We start from the raw sequence: 19,418 nt of genomic DNA, 5'->3' as shown, positions 1-19,418 counted from the left end.
TGGCGAGAGATCCGAAGCAAACCTCAACTGACGGGAGCGACAAACGGATTAACCAGAGTTCAGGAGTCTTGGAGGAGTCTGTGGAATCCGGGAGGGGGGAACCTCGAGCCCGTCTTGGCAACGCCAAGGGAGTATGAGGGGGAGCGCCAGAGCAAAATCTGAGCTGATGATTCCACAGGTTTGAAAATATCTTCGGAGCTTCGAGACGGGTGAGTGCATCCATGCACACAAAAACTATGACAAAAAACAGGAGATCCAAAGTTAGTTCAAAACAAAGAGACGAAGACTTACGAGCACGAACTAAGGCTTGGACAGGGCCACGTCGTACCACGACTGGTTAAGGCTCTGGCATCTTCCGTCTGTCAGCGTTCCGCTTAAGAAGCCAGAGGAAGCTGCCACTGATGGGCCGCAGGTGTGGGGCACGCCCCCTCAGCCACCACCTGTGGAGGTAATCAAAGCAGGCACACAAGCAGAACCCTGACAGATCCAGGAAGCTTTTCTATATTATATGGTAATAGCAGGTGATCCATCTTCCCTGGATGATGTCACAACTAACAGAATGCCAGACCAGATGTACAAACTGAGGGGAAAAATGACAGTGTGATAGTGTTACGTTTTTTAACCCACATGCAGAACACACTCAGGAGAAACAAAGTCTGACGGAACAGAATGTTTATTCAACAAGTTCTGAATGTTACAATGGGAGTCACAGGGAAACATATGGGAATGAGGAAGGCGAGGTCACACTCGAGGGGTGACTAACGAGATGAGACAGCTTACCGCAGGTACAGAGGGAATCCGCCAGAGGGAGGTGAGAGAGTTCTGCAGTAGATCTGTCTGAGGCAGAACGTCTGGGCTGCAGCGGGGAATGTGACTGTGCGACAGGGAGGCTGAGCGATGGAGGGTGAGCAGGGTTCAGCCTGGGAAGCTCTGTTGGTGCATTTGCCAGCTGGAAGCCACAAAGGAGAATTCGCTTGGAAAAGACACCAAGTTTCTCTGGAGTTCCTGGGAAGGTATATATAAGGTGGAGCTTTATTATTAAGGGCTTTATACATTAGGATAATTTTAAATTCTACTCTTGATTTAACAGAAGGCCACTGAAGGAAAGCTAAAATTGGAGAAATATGATCCCTCTAGTTGATTTTCATCAGAACTTTTATTTTAGTATTTTGAATCAGCTGAAAACCAATGTGTGAGTAGACCGCGTTAGAGGAATGGATGAACGGAATAATCAGCCTTTTGCACAATGTCGTATAACAATAACTCCTGAAGATCCTTTCAGTGATTCGGCCTCGGCTGGTGTTTCTCCCGCAGCTGCGGTTCCTGCTTCCGTCCATGAACCAAGGTTATCTCCCCCAGAAGTGTTTAAGGGAAAGAGTGACCAGTGTCATCTATTCTTAACCTAATGTGAGATAAAATTTGAGCTACAACCATCCTCCTTTCCAACAGAACACTCCAAAGTAGCATATGTTATTTCCCTGCTGTCAGGAAAGGCTAAGTCCTGGGGGACTGCCAAGTAGGAACCAAGATCTCATCGCTGCAGCTCTTATCCAGCGTTCTCTGAGGAACTGATTCTGGTGTTTGATCCAGTGCTGCTGATAGAGAGGCGGCTAGAGTTCGACTTAAGATTCCCCAGAGAGGCAGACCAATAACCAGTTACATTGTCTAGTTTCACACTATTGTGACAGAAAGTAGACGGAACAAATAGGCGTTAATGGATGCCTTCATGGCTGGGTTGGATAAAAAATTCAAAGATGAGATTGCTACTCAGGACCTACCTTACTCCCTTAAGCAACTGAAGAAGTTGGCTACTCTTGTCAGGATGCAGCTTATGGCTGCATGCTGAGCCTCTCTCCCTCTCTCTCGTTCCTGCACAGCCTGATCGGTTTCACCTGGCAGGCTGCAATTAACCCGCAACTGCTTCCACCTGGTTCCACCCTTATTTAGACGTACCTCTTTCTGCTCTCGTCGCCGGCCCGTAGTGTTCACTCCAGCTCAGTCTCGGTCAGTCTCCAGTTCTGCAACTCAGTTCCACGCTTTCCAGTTCTGCTACTCAGTTCCACACTCTCCAGTTTCACAACTCTGGTCCTCGCTCTCAAGTCCTGCAGCGCAGTTCCACGCTCTCCAGTTCTGCTACTCAGTTCCACGCTCTCAAGTCCTGCAACTCTGGTCCTCGCTCCCAAGTCCTGCAACTCTGTTCCACGCTCTCAAGTCCTGCAACTCTGTTCCACGCTCTCAAGTCCTGCAACTCTGTTCCACGCTCTCAAGTCCTGCAACTCTGTTCCACGCTCTCAAGTCCTGCAACTCTGTTCCACGCTCTCAAGTCCTGCACTCAGCTCCACGCTCTCAAGTTCTGCAACAGTTCCACGCTCTCCGGTCCCGCAGCTGCTTCACGGTCTCAAGTCCTCCGCTCCAGAGTCTCCTCCTGGTCAGTCTCCCCGCGCTCCTCCTGTCAGCCAGCTTCCGCACCCTTCATCTCCGTCCATAAAGACTCTGGTTCTTCTCGTCATTTACCCTTCACTCTGTACAATAAAACTCACTTCACCGCCGGCCCGTAGTGTTCACTCCAGCTCAGTCTCGGTCAGTCTCCAGTTCTGCAACTCAGTTCCACGCTTTCCAGTTCTGCTACTCAGTTCCACACTCTCCAGTTTCACAACTCTGGTCCTCGCTCTCAAGTCCTGCAGCGCAGTTCCACGCTCTCCAGTTCTGCTACTCAGTTCCACGCTCTCAAGTCCTGCAACTCTGGTCCTCGCTCCCAAGTCCTGCAACTCTGTTCCACGCTCTCAAGTCCTGCAACTCTGTTCCACGCTCTCAAGTCCTGCAACTCTGTTCCACGCTCTCAAGTCCTGCAACTCTGTTCCACGCTCTCAAGTCCTGCAACTCTGTTCCACGCTCTCAAGTCCTGCACTCAGCTCCACGCTCTCAAGTTCTGCAACAGTTCCACGCTCTCCGGTCCCGCAGCTGCTTCACGGTCTCAAGTCCTCCGCTCCAGAGTCTCCTCCTGGTCAGTCTCCCCGCGCTCCTCCTGTCAGCCAGCTTCCGCACCCTTCATCTCCGTCCATAAAGACTCTGGTTCTTCTCGTCATTTACCCTTCACTCTGTACAATAAAACTCACTTCAAGAACAAGCTCTGTGCGTGCGTGCTGTGTCCGGGTTCATCCAAAGACAAATCATGACAACTCTTGATGACCTAAGGTTGGCTGAGAGGCGAAGAGAGCAAGAAATTTACACCAGAACAAGTAGTCTTTAGAGAAGGTCCGTAATTCCTGCATCACTTTTTTCAACTATGAAAGAATCAGCAGAGGAGAGTTCCGCTGCGGAACCCATGCATCTTGGGTGGAGTCGTCTGTCTTCTGAGGAAAGGGAAAAGACTGCAAACGACTGTGACTCTGCATATATTGTGAAAAGAAGGGGGATTTGGTTGTGGATTGTCCGTTAAAAAGACCAGGCTTAGTAATAAAACAGAGGCTGCTACTGCACCAATGCCACACCCAGACTTCCCCCAAAGATTCTACGAGTCCAGCCAACAATCAGGTATGAGGACGTTCCTTTCCCGTGTCAGTATTCATTGATTCAGATGCTGACATGGAATTTTTTGAGGAATCCTTCGCACTCAGTTTGGGCATTCAGTTGGTTACTGCAGGAACTTAATGAAAGGTTTTAGCACTGGATGGACATGTTCTGGATCAGTCACGTTCCCAACCTACATCCGTCCAGTTTTGCATTGGGGTCAATCACTTTGAAAGTTTGGTTTTCACTACCATTAAGTCTCCCAATCTCCATGTAGTTCTTGGTGCCACCTGGTCAGCTAAACAAAATCCACATATTAAGTTTAGACTTAAAGAGATTTAAGGCTGGTCTGAGGAATGTTTGGCTAAATGTCTAACTAAGGCTGAGGGAAACACTGTTTGTAAAGACAATATTGAAGAGTCCTATCCGAATCTTTCCAAGGTTCTTGAGGAGTATTTAGATCTGAAGCAGCTTTTCAATAAACATAAGGCCACTGCTCTGCCACCTCACCGTCCTTAGGACTGCCATATTGACTTGCTTCCTGGGACTTTTCCACCTAGGGGACAAATTTATCCCCTAGCAGCCCCAAAACATGAAGTTTTAGCTAGCTCATCACCTTCAAAAAAGACTCTTAAACGTGGCTCTGTGTGTGGCTGATTTCGGGCTCAAAACCCAACTCGTGACAATCCGGCTCACTCATTATTCAATTTCGGTTATAACAAGCATAAAAGTTGCTAATTTTGCTCCGCCATCATTCGATAGTGCTATGAGCATTATTACCGCATTAATATGGAATATTGATGTCGATTTAAAAGCGTTTTATCTTTTAGATTAGCTGATTTTAGCGACCAATCTCTATAACGACCCCTAACCTCCCAGAGGTATAATCACATTTTAAAAAATCAAGTGCCCCTAAAGTACATGATTTTACTGTACAAATCATTCTTTAAAATGTTATTTCCTCAAATATTGTTTTATGTAACTTAGGGTTTGCATTGTGAATGGGTTTAAACATATATGAAGTGTTGTTCTAAATTACAGTTTTTATTGGTTGCTTTGACCAGTTTGAAGAAACTGGCAACCTCTCAGTTTTCATCATCACCATCTCAGCAGAGCAAAAGACACCTCTTGCAAATGAGTTAACCCATTCTCATTGGTTTGACACATTTTTCCCCACCCTTTTGCAAAACAGTTAATGCAGATGTCATTCAAGCAGTCCAAACTCCATTGCATTGGCTGTGGTAGCAAAACAGAAACCATAAGTTCCAATCTCTTAGAAACGTCTTGATCGGAATGAAATCACTGAAGCACCTGATTGACACTTCTTTACACAATTTTTCAATTTGCAATCAGTTGGCAGGCTTTACGTAAAAGGTGCCATGCTGTGTGTTGCTCTTTGCAAGCATGGATGGTCTAAGGCAGATGAGAGTCAGAATAAGAGCTAGATGGGTCAGGGGAAGAAGATTATGAGGAAGAGGAATCAGTGTGTGAGGTGGAGGTGTAGCTGGAAGGGCTCAAGTTACGGATGAACTTCAGGCAACTATGATTGATCATGTGGTAAATCGTGACCTTTCATTTAGAGGGGCTGGACAAAGAGTCCACCCTTTTCTCAATAGAAACACGGTTTGCATCCAATGTAAGAGTTTTTCGATGGGAGAGCAGGTATTGCTGCTATACAGTATGTACATCTCTATCTATTCCTATAGAGGAATTCTTCAGTGCATGGATTTGGAAAGTATATGATCACTGCCCCTATAAGCAGATGCCCTTGCTCAATGCAATGACTGCTGCTGCCCATGATATAGATGCAGAGGCATGTCAAGGATGGATCAGGCATGCAAGAAGATTTTTCCCTAGGTGCATCACAAGGGAAAATATGGAGTGTGATGAAGATGAGGCCATGTGGCCTATTCGTCAAGAGAGAAGAGACTAGAAGGGACAGACAGCTCTAGTTTCTTCTGTTGGAATATTTCATTTGTAGCCACAATCTGGAAAAAAATAATGAATAATCAATAACATTTGGATCACAGCATATCTGATTCTGGATTCATTTTTTGCAAGAAGGCAAAGTTGAGTACAAATGACACTGACATGTAAGCTGCGTACAGTCTTTGGCTATGATGAACCAACAATGCCACACTGATTCACATTGAGTGTGGTATTTTGTATTTTGTTGCCCCTTGTGTAATGAATGATCGGTAGGGCTCAAACATATGTGTGCAGGTTGTGTTGTTTGAGGGCAAATTTTGCTTTTGGTTCATATTTTAAATGTTTTGGCAGAGTTGGAGCCTTTTGCAAACAAAATGTGTAATTTTGACCATTGGTGCCACTGTTTAGGCCTCTGCATTAACTGTTTTGAAAAATGTGGGTTTTGAGTTGACTGCTCCGTCAAAGCAATCAATAAAAACTGTAGTTAAGCTAATTTAACTCCATTCCATGTTCCTTATGTCAGAGTGAACCAGGATTCACTGAATTATTCTGATGATGATCAACCATTTGAATTCTGTATAATGTTTGCTGGATTTCTATCAAAATATCTGGTCTACTGTCTGAGTGACTTCTCTGTAAACTGATTAGTGATGAAGATGAATCTGAACAAATAATCACTCTGCTTATTATTATTATTATTATTAATTAAAATTTGGTATTATAATTTAAATAATAAATCATTCAACTCAAAATTCCGCTATAACAAAATATAATTCAAATGGTGGTGATGTTAACTAGAAGCTTGTGTGTATTTATACCACTAATGCATTAGTTAATCTGCTGTTATGAACTCATTTATGATGGAATAAATGATCTGGTCGGATTTGTGACCGACAAGGTTTATCCAGCAGGCTGTGAGAACCCCAATGTAATTGCAATTAGAGTTTAAATCCTTATTCCTTATCACCATCCAATGATATTGTCTCTGTATTAATGTCAGATGTTAACTCCAAAGGAGGTTAGCTCTGATTTCTGAATAACCATGTAACTGTGAATTGGATTGAACACAAAACAATGTTTATTCCGCAGTTGTTGGTTTTATTGAACCAAAAGCAATTCCCTGTTACAGTAATTCTCTGATTCAACAACTTTGGAATTCTTACTCACTACTAAACTAAACATGCAAAATATAGGTGTGGAAATAAAAGAACAAAACAAAAATAAACAATGGATTAAAATGAGCGGTTAGCAGATCTTAACTCAACTCACAGTTGTTTAACACCGCCCTCAAAACACCGGCATTTGACGTATCAGCATTGACAGAAGGAACAGCTACGGGAATCTCACTGGAAGCCTTGATGTCTTACAAAAGCTAGTTCGGCTAAGCTTCCTACAATTCAGTCGCACGACACCCTCCCAAGATGGCCGCTACGATGACGTATGGTCTACCAATTTGCGTGATGCGTGAGGGGAGGTCCTAATGACGTAACCACGCTTACGCTGATGGGGTAATGCCTCGCTTCGAGAGGGCGCGGCTAACTGGGAGTTTAAGCAAAGCCCGCGAATTGGCTCGAACGAGATTAAACTGATAAGAAGAAGCGAAAAGAGAGAGGGGGGAAAGCAGGGAAGAAGATGGAAAAGAACTGAAGCAATGATCCACGGCGGGGTTATTGATAAACCACAATCAACACAAGCATGATGGATGGTTGAAGGATGGTCGATTGGGTTGATGATAATACCCCAATCTTTTCATTGACAACATTGGTGACTGTAAAGAAATCAACAATATTTCTGATGAATTGTTTAATAGCAAAATTTTCTCCCTGTCTCCTCAGATTGAGTGGCTGTAACCTCTCAGAGAGAAGCTGTGAAGCTCTGTCCTCAGTTCTCAGCTCCCAGTCCTCCAGTCTCAGAGAACTGGACCTGAGGAACAACAACCTGCAGGATTCAGGAGTGAAGCTTCTCTCTGCTGGACTGGAGAGTCCAAACTGCAGACTGGAAACTCTCAGGTACAAAGTTCTCCATTCTGTTGAAACCAGGTGTATGTCCATTGCCTGTTTATTAAAGATGATGTAAATGTTATGCCAATAACAGATTTGTCAACTTAGTTTGTCAGAACTTTATTCCCTTTGAATGCAAACCACTGCTTTATTCTTTATCACAGACTAATTTAATGGATGGATGGATGGATGGATGGATGGATGGATGGATGGATGGATGGATGGATGGGTGGTTGGATGTATAAATGGTTAGAAGAGCGCAAGATGAATTATTCAATAACCAATTTTTCTCCATCTTTTCAGATTGAGTGACTGTAACCTGACAGAAAGAAGCTGTGAAGCTCTGTCCTCAGTTCTCAGCTCTCAGTCCTCCAGTCTCAGAGAACTGGACCTGAGTAAGAACATCCTGCAGGATTCAGGAGTGAAGCTTCTCTGTGCTGGACTGGAGAGTCCAACCTGCAGACTGGAAACTCTCAGGTACAAAGTTCTCAATCCTTTAAATACCATATTTCTGTCAATGTCCTGCTATTAAGGATTATGTAAATGCTTTTTGATGATAGATTTGTTAATTTCTGTTGTCTGATGTGCCTGTACAAATTCCAAGTTATCCATGTCATGTCCAAAGCAAACAGAATTAAATCGGACTTTCAATCAGATTTTCTGAAAACTTCTGGTGGTTTGCACTAAGTCACCATTCAGTTGAAGCGCTGGTGTTTTTAAGCATAATCCAAGTCAGACGCAAATCAGTGATTCACCCGTCTCTGTCTTGAATTGTTAAATGGTTAATGGACTGAATTTATATAGTACTTTACTAGTCATACCAACTACTCAAACCATTTTTTACTACAGCCTCTTACACCTAAACGCACTCACAAATGCTTATACATTAATACACCACAATACAACTTCAATTCAATTCAATTCAATTTTATTTATATTGCGCCAAATCATGAAACATGTCATCTCAAGGCACTTTACAAAATCAAGTTCAATCATATTATACAGATTGGGTCAGATTATACAGATTGGTCAAAAATGTCCTATATAAGGAAACCAGTTGATTGCATCAAAGTCCCGACAAGCAGCATTCACTCCTGGGGAACCGTAGAGCCACAGGGAGAGTCGTCTGCATTGTACATGGCTTTGCTGCAATCCCTCATACTGAGCAAGCATGAAGCGACAGTGGGAAGAAAAAAAAAGCACAGAAGCACACATTGATCCAGTAATCTGTTCTACATTAGATGGTAATAGCGGGTGAGCCGTCTTCTCTGGATGATGTCACAGTTAACAGAACGCCAGACCAGGTGTACCTACTATGAAGAAAAAGAGAGAGAGTAAAAAGTTAAAAGCTGAAATGACGACAGTCATTTCAATGTAATACAATGCAAAACTGGAGAACAGTAGACTGAAGAACAGTAGAATTCAGTAGAGTGAGAAAATTAGACCCTGATGTCCTCCAGCAGCCTAAGCCTATCACAGCACAACTATAGAGGTAGCTCAGGGTAACATGAGCCACTCTAACTATAAGCTTTGTCAAAAAGGAAAGTTTTAAGATTAGTCTTAAAAATAGATAGGGTGTCTGCCTCACGGACCAAAACTGGGAGTTGGTTCCACAGGAGAGGTTGAAGGACTTTGTCCAGGGGCAAAACACATCTTTTAAGATACTTTTATGCCTATAATAAATTTTGTGCCTTAATATGCTGAACTGTGCATGAAGCTGGCCAACAAAACATATATGATACAATGGCAGTGGGAAGGGGGTACATGGAGGCTCTTAAGACGCTCCTAAAAATGGCTATGCCCACCCTCCGTAACCCAGCAAAATTGATGAGTATAGATTAATATTTTGAGGTTGGGTTGTCTATCTGATCCAAAGTCAGATCAAATTGCTGCTCATCCCTGCTCATTGTGCTCCTTTGTCAATTAAACTGACCCCGGATCTACGTCTGGCCCTTCTGTGGACTCACGTAACATACTAGTAGATAACTTTCATTCTAAAGTCTCAGACATCATTGACTGCATTGCACCAGTTAAAGTGAAGGTTGTTTCTGGAAAAACAACTAGCTTTAGCAGTTAGAAGTGAAAAAAGGGAGTGTCAAAAAGCTTAACGAAAGCAGAGAAAGAGCAGACTTCAGTCTCACTAAGACATCTATAAAGAGAGACTTTACAGATATAACTTACAACTGAAAAATGCAGGAGAATCTTTCTTCTCTGAGATCATCAACAAAAACATTAATAATACTCGTGCCTTAATTCGATAGGTTAACAAATCCTCCTGTGTCCGTGGCTTCTGAACTCCACTCCACCAGGGCCTGTAATAAATTTGCTAACTTTTTTACTGAAAAAACCCTAAAAATTAGAGGATCAGTCTGTACATTCATATGAACTCCAGAACCAAAGCTGTATCCAACTGGAACTTATCTTGACAAAATGTCCCAATTCACTCATATAAACTACAAACGTTAAAGGAGATCATTTAGCAGCTAAGTTACTCCTCCTGATGCCTTGATGTTCTACCCACAGTTTTCTTTAAGAAAGTTTTGCCTATCAGCGTCTGATTTGACTATGATAACAAACACGTCCCTTCTGTCAGGTGTTTTCCCCCAGTCCCTAAAAAAATACTGTACATGTGAGGTTCCCCAAGGGTCCATCCTGGGTCCCTCCTCTTCAATATCTACATGTTCCCTCTAGCTCAGATAATAAAAAATAGCAACATCAGCTACCATAACTATGCAGATGACACACAGCTTTACATCACCATGTCACCAGGTGATTATAAACCAGTTCAAGCACTGAGAAAATGCCTAGAAGAAATTAATGCTTGGATCTGCCAAAATTTTCTTGAATTGAAAAAAAATAAAACTGTTGTAATAATATGTGGGCCAATAGAGAGAGAGAGATCAAAAGTTAGCAGACAGATTACGTCGCTTCAGCTAGAAACCACTGATCAGGTCCAAAATCTGGGTGTAGTGATGAACTCAGACCTGAACGTCCAAAAACATCTAAAGACAATTACAAGGTCGGCTTTCTATCACCTGAAGAACATTTCCAGGATTAAAGGACTGATTTCTCAGCAGGATCTGGAAAAACTAATTTGTGCATTTATTTTTAGTAGAATTGATTACTGAAACTGTGTTTCTACAGGTCTGCTTAAAAAGTGGATCAGACAGCTGTAGCTGATCCAGAACGCTGCTGCTCGTGTCCTCACTAAGACTAAGAAAGTAGAACACATCACCCCACTTCTAAAGTCCTTATACTGGCTCCCTGTATCTCAGAGAAAAGACTTTAAAATAGTCTGTTAGTCTTTAAATCTCTGAATGGCTTAGCACCTAAATACATCACAGACTTGTTATCAGTGTATCAACCATCCAGACCACTCAGGTCGTCTGGCTCCAGCCTACGCATACCTAGAACCAGAACTAAACACGGAGAAGCAGAATTTAGTTCCTATGCTCCACTTATCTGGAACAAACTTCCAGGAAACTGTAAAAAGGCGGAAAGCCTGAGTTCATCTAAATCAAGATTAAAAACACATTTGTTTAGGACTGCTTTCAACTGTTCTGACTAAACTGTTTTTACCGAAACATCATTAGTTCAACTTTGTCGTCAAACTGTTTTTCAAATGTTTGCTTTTATTTTTTATTTTTCCATGTTCTATTTTGTTTCTACATTTTATTTCTACTTGCTTTTATTCATTTTTCCCCTGTATTTTAATCATGTAAAGCACTTTGCATTGTTTCTGTACTGAAATGTGCTATACAAATAAATTTGCCTTGCCTTACTTTTAAGACTAAGCTTAAAACTTTCGTATTTGATAAAGCTTATAGTTAGAGTGGCTTATGTTTCCCTGAGCTACCTTTATAGTTATGCTGCTATAGGCTTACGCTACTGGAGGACATCATGGGCTATTTCTCTCACTCTGGTGATTTATTCTACTCTTCTCCAAATGCATTGCTTGTCATCATTTCAGCTTCTAACTTTTTGTTCTGTGTTCTTCATAGTAGGTTCACCTTGTCTGGCATTCTGTCAGCTCTGACATCGTCCAGGGAAGACAGATCACCTGCTATTACCATCTAATGTAGAACAGATTACTGGATTAATGCGTGCTTCTGTGCTTTTTTGCCTGTCTTGTTGTGTCTCTGCTCTGTCTTCTGTAACCCCCAGTCGGTTGAGGCAGATGACCGTTCATACTGAGCCCGGTTCTGCTAGAGGTTTTCCTTCCCGCTAATGGGGAGTTTCTTTCCACTGTCGCTTCATGCTTGCTCGGTATGAGAGCTTGCCGCAAAGGCATGGACAATGCAGACATCTCTCCTTGTGGCTCTACGCTTCTTAAGGAGGCTTGTCAACATTTGATGCAATCAATTGGGTTCCATTAGATAGGACGTTTTGACCAATCACTATAATCTGACCCAATCTGTATAATCTGATTGAAATTTAATTTGGAAAGTGCCTTGAGATGACATGTTTAATGCATCGGTGCTATATAAATAAAATTTAATTGCATCTTGTAGATAGTATTCCACAATTCTCTGTGCAGTCCTCACCACCTGAGCCAAGTCCTTCTTCTCCCTCACTGTGTAGCTCCCATACCACACATTTAAGAGGAGAAATAGGACAGTTAGCATCGCAGTTTAAAAGTTTTTTAGCAGGTTAGTGGAAAGTCCAATCTGTTTCAGTTTCCTTAGAAAAATGAGTCATTGCTGGGCCGTCTTCACCAGGTGGGAGGTGTTTACGAACCAGGAGTGGTCAGAGGAGATGTTAATGCCCAGGAACTTGATGTCAAGAACTAGAGAGACAGAGGGACCCAGTATCCAAGCCAGACAAGTAGGAGGTATGAGCTAGAGGGTTTAATAAAGTGATCTTGACAACACAGAGGCAAGCAGGCTCAGTGGTCAGAATGACAGTCCAAAAAAGGTACACTAAATAGCAGTCTGAAACAGGAAGGAATACAGACAGGGATCAGGCAAGCTCAGACAATCCAATGGCAGAACCAGGTCAGCAAAATGGGTAAGCAGTCAGACAAGGCAGGAAAAACAGTTTCAGGATTCAGGCTGGCGCAGAAGTTAAAAAGGAGGCAATTGGTTACGACAACAAGAACGCTGGTGTAATGCTAGAGCTAGTGCTGGACTGACAGCTGAATAAGCTCAGATGTAGGTTTGACTACAGAGTCAACAGGTGTGAATAAAGTACAACAAAATAATTATGATTGATTGTCATATATTTATTGTTCTAATAGAAAAAAATAGTTACATATACATGTTATTGAGCTATATAATATAATTTATATGGATATAAATAGATATAACACACACACACACACACACATATAGAAAAATAATAAGATCAATGCAATTTTAAGGGAGAAAAAACAAAATATATTCCAACAGGATAATTCAAAGAAAACAACAAAGACCAAAAAAATAAAACACTTCAGTTCAGTTTGTTAGGGGTTTCACTTGATGAGGTCCATTGGGAAACCAAATTCAGAGGATCCGGGCTTGAACAAAACATTTTCCTACCACACTATAGCAGTGGTTCTCTTGTAGCTCGCCACCCAAGGACAGTCAAAGGAACAGCACACAAAAAAAACCTGACCTGAAATCAGGCCAGAATCTTAAATTATTAAAATAATAAACAATAAACTTAATCTTAGCAATAAATACATCATCAACAATAAGTCAGTTAGTCATACCATAAATCACAGCATTAAGATACATCGAATAGTTTAAATAATAAACAAGATTTCTATATGAAGCTTCAATATTTCTAAATATCACAAGGTAAAATAAAGTAAAGTGCACTTATAATTCAAAGATGAAATCATGGGTCAACAAAAAACCCAAAGTATTACAAATGTATTGCGCAACACATATCAATAAGCAATTAGATCCATTCAAAAATGGAACCATTGCTTCTAAGGCTGGAAAGGTTCCAGACAAAGTTTTACAATTAACCCAAAGCATAAACCAATGTATGAACAATACATTTACTGCTTGGGAAAATCGTATCGCTTCTTGCTCAGGGAAAAGTTTCCCTCCGCATTAAAAGAAAAAAATAGTCTGAGTGAAGCCGGTGTGGCAGCTATATTTACTACCCATGTTAGTGTAGCATGCAACCGGTATACTGCGGCCTCAAACTCAAAATGTGTAATGAAAATATACTTTGATTCACCAGTGAGTAGATGATTTGGGAGAGGATTGAGGGAATGTCCACCAGGTTATAGGTCGTAATCTGCAGTATTATTTAATCTATCGGTAAGTTTGAATGAACAATAAAGCATGAGCCAATAGACGGGAACAAACTTACTGAGTTGAAAGAAGCTAAAGTGATCTATGGTGAAGGCAACCATAGAGTAAATCAAGCAGCAATGGAGTCTCAAGGCATGTTTTTTCGAAAACAAACGAGACGCCACAGCAAGGAGCAAGGTGGGAGCAGCATTGGCTGTAGCATCTGTGGAGCAATCTGTTTGGGTCAGGGACCCATCCCCTTTTAAAGGGACAGGGCACACTACTTTCAGACTGAAACCGGAAGTAGGGCCTTATGTAACGTGGGTTACACTGGACTAAACTCACCAAGGGCTTGATAAGACAATAATCTGGCAGAGTGCAGGAGAGAGAGGCAGGTATAAGTAGAGGAGTGAGCAGGTGAACATAGTGGAACTAATTACCACAATGGGTGGACCTGATCAGGGGGGAAAAGTGGCTGGAAGAAAACTTTTACACTCCTTTATCAATAACAGTAGTGTATTAAACATAGTAGTTTTGTAGCTTTGGAGGGGAAGGAGTCAGATTTGAAGCCCCAACTACATTTTGTTAAAAAAAGTAGACAGCCACCTTTTAGCTAGCGGGTAGCCACAAAGATTAGCTACATGCAAAGGCCCTCCAGCAGAGCCTGCACAACTGGAACTTCACACCACCTGGGTGACAGTACACACCAAGCATAGTGCTGTATCTCAGCCCATGGGTCAACGCTTTTTCCCTACTCAGTTACACACTTGCTGAGAAGCCGACTCCTGCAATTTGATAATTTTTTCTCTGCTCTCAGCTTTCTTGCTTGGACTTTAGGTTTTAATGTCCTATAACCAAAACTATTAAAAGTAAGACAAAACTGGTTTAGATCAGTGACTCAAGGATTTACCTAGTTTATTTGAATTTTTTCCTGTTTGGACACAGAGAAAAATACCTGCTGATGTCAGCTAATTAGCACAAGATGAGGTATTTTCACCTCAGAGGACTTTGACAAGCTTTAGACAAAAATAGTTTAACATCCAGGGGGAGCATTTGGCTCTCCTGACAGCTGAACATCGAAGCAGCCATTCCCAAAACTTGTTCCCTTCACCTGATGATGGCTGACTCTTCTTCTGACTCGGCTTTCTCACAAAAGTGAGTCACTATTGGTTAGATGATAGTTGACTGAGCTCTTTCTATAGAAAAGTTAGACTCTTCTCTACTTTTTGTATTTTCAGGCAGTGTAGCAGCAGTCAGTTCATGCTTCTGGGCTCTCTGTTTATGTCACAAAAGAGGGCATCATAATCTGAGAAACAAGTCTTTTTATTGAGATTTCTGACAATATATCTCAACAACCATATTTAATATAAACATTTAATCTGCATATTTATATCAAAACAGATTTGTCAATTTAATCTTTCCATCAATTCTTTTTGCCATTTATCTCAGAGGAACTTAATGACTTCATATCTGTTAATTACCACTGTTTATTTATTTTTGAAGACTTCCACTTTCAAGGTGACAACCCTGAAAACAGTGGTGCAAAAGAACTGTGTGACACATGCTTTAACTCAACATGTTAAATAACCAAAACACAAACAGACATTTGACTTGATCATCAATAGGGGTCTAAACATTTCAAAGGTCAATGTAACTCAGTTATCCAATAAGACATGATTAGATAACTCATCTTTAAGGACAATTTACAAAAAAATGCTTATGCTTGAGAAAGTGTAGTACTGTGGTCATTTTATCACATAATTTTCTGTTTTTAGTCCATATATTGTTTATAAACTGAGGCAATATTTTTGAACACTTTAGCTCCCTTCTGTGAAGGAGCTGAAAGCCGCACCTCCTATACAGAGCAGCAGCAATGCTGACTAAGGAGCATTTAGTATTGAGCACATGGTTGTGGATTGGCAGTTCCCTCCAGACCAGGATGTTAATTTGTTATTCAACACTCTAGGATAATGTCTCTGATTCTTTACCTGTAGAGGCCAGGGGAGGGACTATTTTCTGTATTTTAATCATGTAAAGCACTTTGCATTGTCTGTGTACTGAATTGTGCTATATAAATAAATTTGCCTTGTCTTGCCTAGCCTTCACTATAGGAAGGTTTTGCTCTACTGACTGGTTCTCAATAATGCTGAATGAAAATTGTGGCAGCCCTAGGGCACCGTTAATCCTAAGGGCAGACTTGGAGGAGACCTCCATCACATATGTTTCTCTTGTACCCCAATATGACCAGTCTATCACTTATTCAAATTTCAGCTGTATTGTTTATCTGACCTTAATTTTTTGACTCCATAACAAAATTGAAGCTATCTAAAAACAAGAATAACGGTTCCTTTGGGACCACCATTTGTATTTAGTATTTTTGGTGTGGTTTAAAGAATGCTTAAAGCCAGCTCCATCTGCAGAGTTTGTGTAAGTTTCTAGTTGGTATCCCAGTGGAAGTCTAGTCAGGATTCATCTGTTTAAATGTTTCAGATGTTACTTTTCATTACCCACAGAAAAATACAGTTTAATTCATATTTAATAAAACCAGCTGAGCAGTGGTTTCTTGAGTACTACTTTCTCATATTAAAATAATTTGTTGAATTGTGTGTCTGCAGCTTGTCACGCTGTCTGGTCTCAGAGGAAGGCTGTGCTTCTCTGGTATCAGCTCTGAGATCCAACCCCAACTATCTGAAAGAGTTGAACCTGAACTACAATGATCTAGGAGACTCAGGTCAATGTTACCCAGTGAAGCTGCTATTGGCCAGAGTGAAGGATCCACATTGGAGACTGGAGACTCTCAGGTATTAAGCAAAATATTTATCAGGGTATTTTATGACAAGGTTTTACTAGATTGATTTTTGACCCCAGATCATAAATCAAGCACTGTCCACATCCCCTCCCCCACTCTTCCTTCCCTCTTGCTTCTGGTGACATGGGATTCATCGCAAACAGTTGTGTTAACTCTTTAGGTCAGAATAATTTCATGGTTTATTTAAATAAAGCTAAATAAAAATTATTAACAATAGTTTAACAAAGGTCTTTTCAAAGGGAGAAGCATAACTACCTAATGGGCTCCATTGCTCACTTTCTTTGGTGGGGGGGTGTCTCCTGTCTGTCTTCCGAACATGTGTCACTCGATTCACTAGACACTGGGAATCCTCAACTTGAATTACATTAATAATTGCACAGGGAGTTGTCCAGGACATACACAACTATGATTGATCGGAAACACCCATCCTGGCTCTGATTTCTGGTGCCAGTTAAGTGGAATCTTAACTCCTTCAGATTCACTGCTTCTCGATTGACCCTCCACCAGCTATGCTGCATATTCTTCTGCCACACTGTAGATATATTCATAATTGATCCCGCTGAAATTACCACTTGTGGCAAGTGGAAATTTCAAGTTGTGAGAATTTAAACAGTATTGGATCTCAAAAACTGACAAGTCATCAGGTTCACTGCTCAGTGTGTTGGCCAGCCATGCTAGGTCCACTAAACGTACAGTCAAACTCAACAAGATTAATGGCATCTTCGGCCTTCTCAACATATGCTCACTAATGAACATCTCATCCAAGACCTACTTGTCAACCATAATGTTTTACTTTTTGTGTTTGAATAAAACTAGCCAACAACTTAATGACTACTCTTCACTCAATGATTCTGCTGGGCTTCCTTAGATAGGAAACCTCTTTTCTCTAGTCTTTCTGCATGGTTTGACTTGAATATGACTTTCTAAAGTGCCTTGAGATTACACATGTTGTGAACTGTGTTTTATTAACACATCATGGAGGCAGTCTCACAATAATTGCCCTTACCTGTGCACATCTATGTTGAGTGCACAGAAGGAAACTCCCTGAACCCACTCTTACAACAACCACTGTAGTCCACACCACCCTAAACCACACCAGGACTTTATAAATTAATTCACAAATCAACTCCCAAAAACTAACACAACAAAACAATTGGACTTTTTTCTGAAGTTTGATGACGTTTTGCTTCCTATCCAGGAAGCTATCTCAGTTCAAAAAGACTGAAGTAATGGGGAGGCAAGCTTTATACTACTGCCTAACAAAGGCCCTGTTATGGGTTGGATAACATGCAAATTGAACCGAAACAGGTCCACCCCCTTTTGTTATGCCAGAAACCTGTTTAAATATGATTATTATTATCAAATATAATTTGGCATTATAATTTTTAATAATAGGTCATTCAAACTCAAATACTAGATATAACAAAATATGGTTCAACTGTTCATGATCCCAGGGCTATAAGCTTGTAATGATTTATACCACTAATGCATTTATTAATTAGCTGTTATGAACTCATTTATGCTGGAACAGGAGGTCTGATAGGTTTCTGGTCGATGAAATCTATCCAGCAGCATTGATAACTCAAATTATAACTGCAATTAGAGTCTAAACCCTTACTCCTTTATCACCTATCCTATGATAATGTATCTGTATTAATGTCAAATGTAAACTCAAAAAGAGGTAACTCTGTATTCTGAAAAACCACGCAACTCTGAATTGAAATTAACACAAACAATTACTACTCCACAGGTTGTCATTTTCATGAACCAAAGCATGTCCCTGTTACAGTAATTATTATTATTCGACAACCTTGGAAACTCTACTCACTTCTAAGATAAAACATGCAAAAATATATGAAATTAAACAAGTCAAAAATGGATTACAATAAGAGGTAGCAAAACTTAGTTTAACTCACAGTTGTTTAAACATCACATTCAAGATGTCGGACTTGACGTAGCAGCATTGAAAGACAGAAATAGCTCTGAGGACAGAGATGGATGCTTCAGTGTTACAACGAGCTAGCTAACAGCTTAGCTAACCTGCACTGTCCAAAGATAGCTGCTATGACGCCACGTAACCTACGTCCTTGCGTGATGCGCAAGGGGGAGGTCTTGATGATGTGATCAGCGCTTACGCTAATGTGGGGTGGTACCTTGACTATGGAGGCGAGGTGGTGCTGAATGAGGAATTCAAAGCAAGGGCGCGGACTGAAGATTCAAACAAAGAGATTGAACTGAAGATAAGAAGTGAAGAGGAAGAAGAGGAAAAGATGGAACTGTCGGCTATCCGGGGAGCCACTTATAAAACCACAAACTAAAAACACAGCCAAAATCACTTACAAAATGCATGCACATACATCAGAAATATCCAGCAGTTAAACAAACTCCGTCTTGGAGTAATTAAGCATTAAACTAATTCCTAATAAATCTCTGCCCAGGCACAATTAGATCACCTTATGGGTGAGCAGAGCTCTCAACTCTCATGCATTGACCGTGTGACACACGCATTTCACTGACTTCACACGCAACACATGGCATTTCACACGCAAACATGGCATTTCTCAAGCATACAAATCACAAAGCCCATCAGAGCTGCGGACGACAAAACTTTGCCTTCTGCTGAGCTGTTTCGGCTTCTTTCACAGCTTGTGGCCATCAGTAATTCCTGCTGCAGTTCGTGTTAACAGAGCAGCAGGAAGAGTGATCAGAGTTATGAATAATTTTAGTCTTAACCAGTGGTGAAAGTAAGCTGGTAAGGTCCTGTACCGCGTACGCAGGAAGGGAGGGGGTGGGGGGGCTGCTGCGAGATGGCCGGTTCATTCAGAAGCGGTCATGGCTGCACACTGGATCATAAAACAGTTCTGCTAACCAGATGCAGTTTAAAACACGACTTGGTCTGTTTATAAGTTTCGTTTTTATTAATTCTGCATTTTTAACTACATG

At 41.3% G+C, this 19,418-nt stretch overlaps 1 protein-coding gene and 1 long non-coding RNA gene across 2 annotated transcripts in view; both read left to right on the top strand.

The window, feature by feature from the left end:
- Positions 1–19,418, top strand: part of LOC105923049 (NACHT, LRR and PYD domains-containing protein 3-like) — a 70,602-nt gene that overhangs the window by 9,672 nt on the left and 41,512 nt on the right. Inside the window, exon 6 of the mRNA XM_036131383.1 lies at positions 7,275–7,448. Coding sequence (XP_035987276.1) covers positions 7,275–7,448 — 174 coding nt within the window. The remainder of the gene's footprint in view (positions 1–7,274; positions 7,449–19,418) is intronic.
- The window catches only part of LOC118560479, a 30,685-nt gene continuing 19,131 nt past the window's right edge, over positions 7,865–19,418 (top strand). Inside the window, exons 1-2 of the long non-coding RNA XR_004929385.1 lie at positions 7,865–7,916; positions 16,282–16,467. This is a non-coding gene — a long non-coding RNA (uncharacterized LOC118560479). The remainder of the gene's footprint in view (positions 7,917–16,281; positions 16,468–19,418) is intronic.

The sequence above is a fragment of the Fundulus heteroclitus genome, unplaced genomic scaffold, assembly GCF_011125445.2.
Source record: "Fundulus heteroclitus isolate FHET01 unplaced genomic scaffold, MU-UCD_Fhet_4.1 scaffold_43, whole genome shotgun sequence".
NCBI classification, from domain to species: Eukaryota; Metazoa; Chordata; class Actinopteri; order Cyprinodontiformes; family Fundulidae; genus Fundulus; species Fundulus heteroclitus.
The sequence above is the reverse complement of the archived record's forward strand: the minus strand, read 5'-3'. Positions and strand labels throughout refer to the sequence as shown.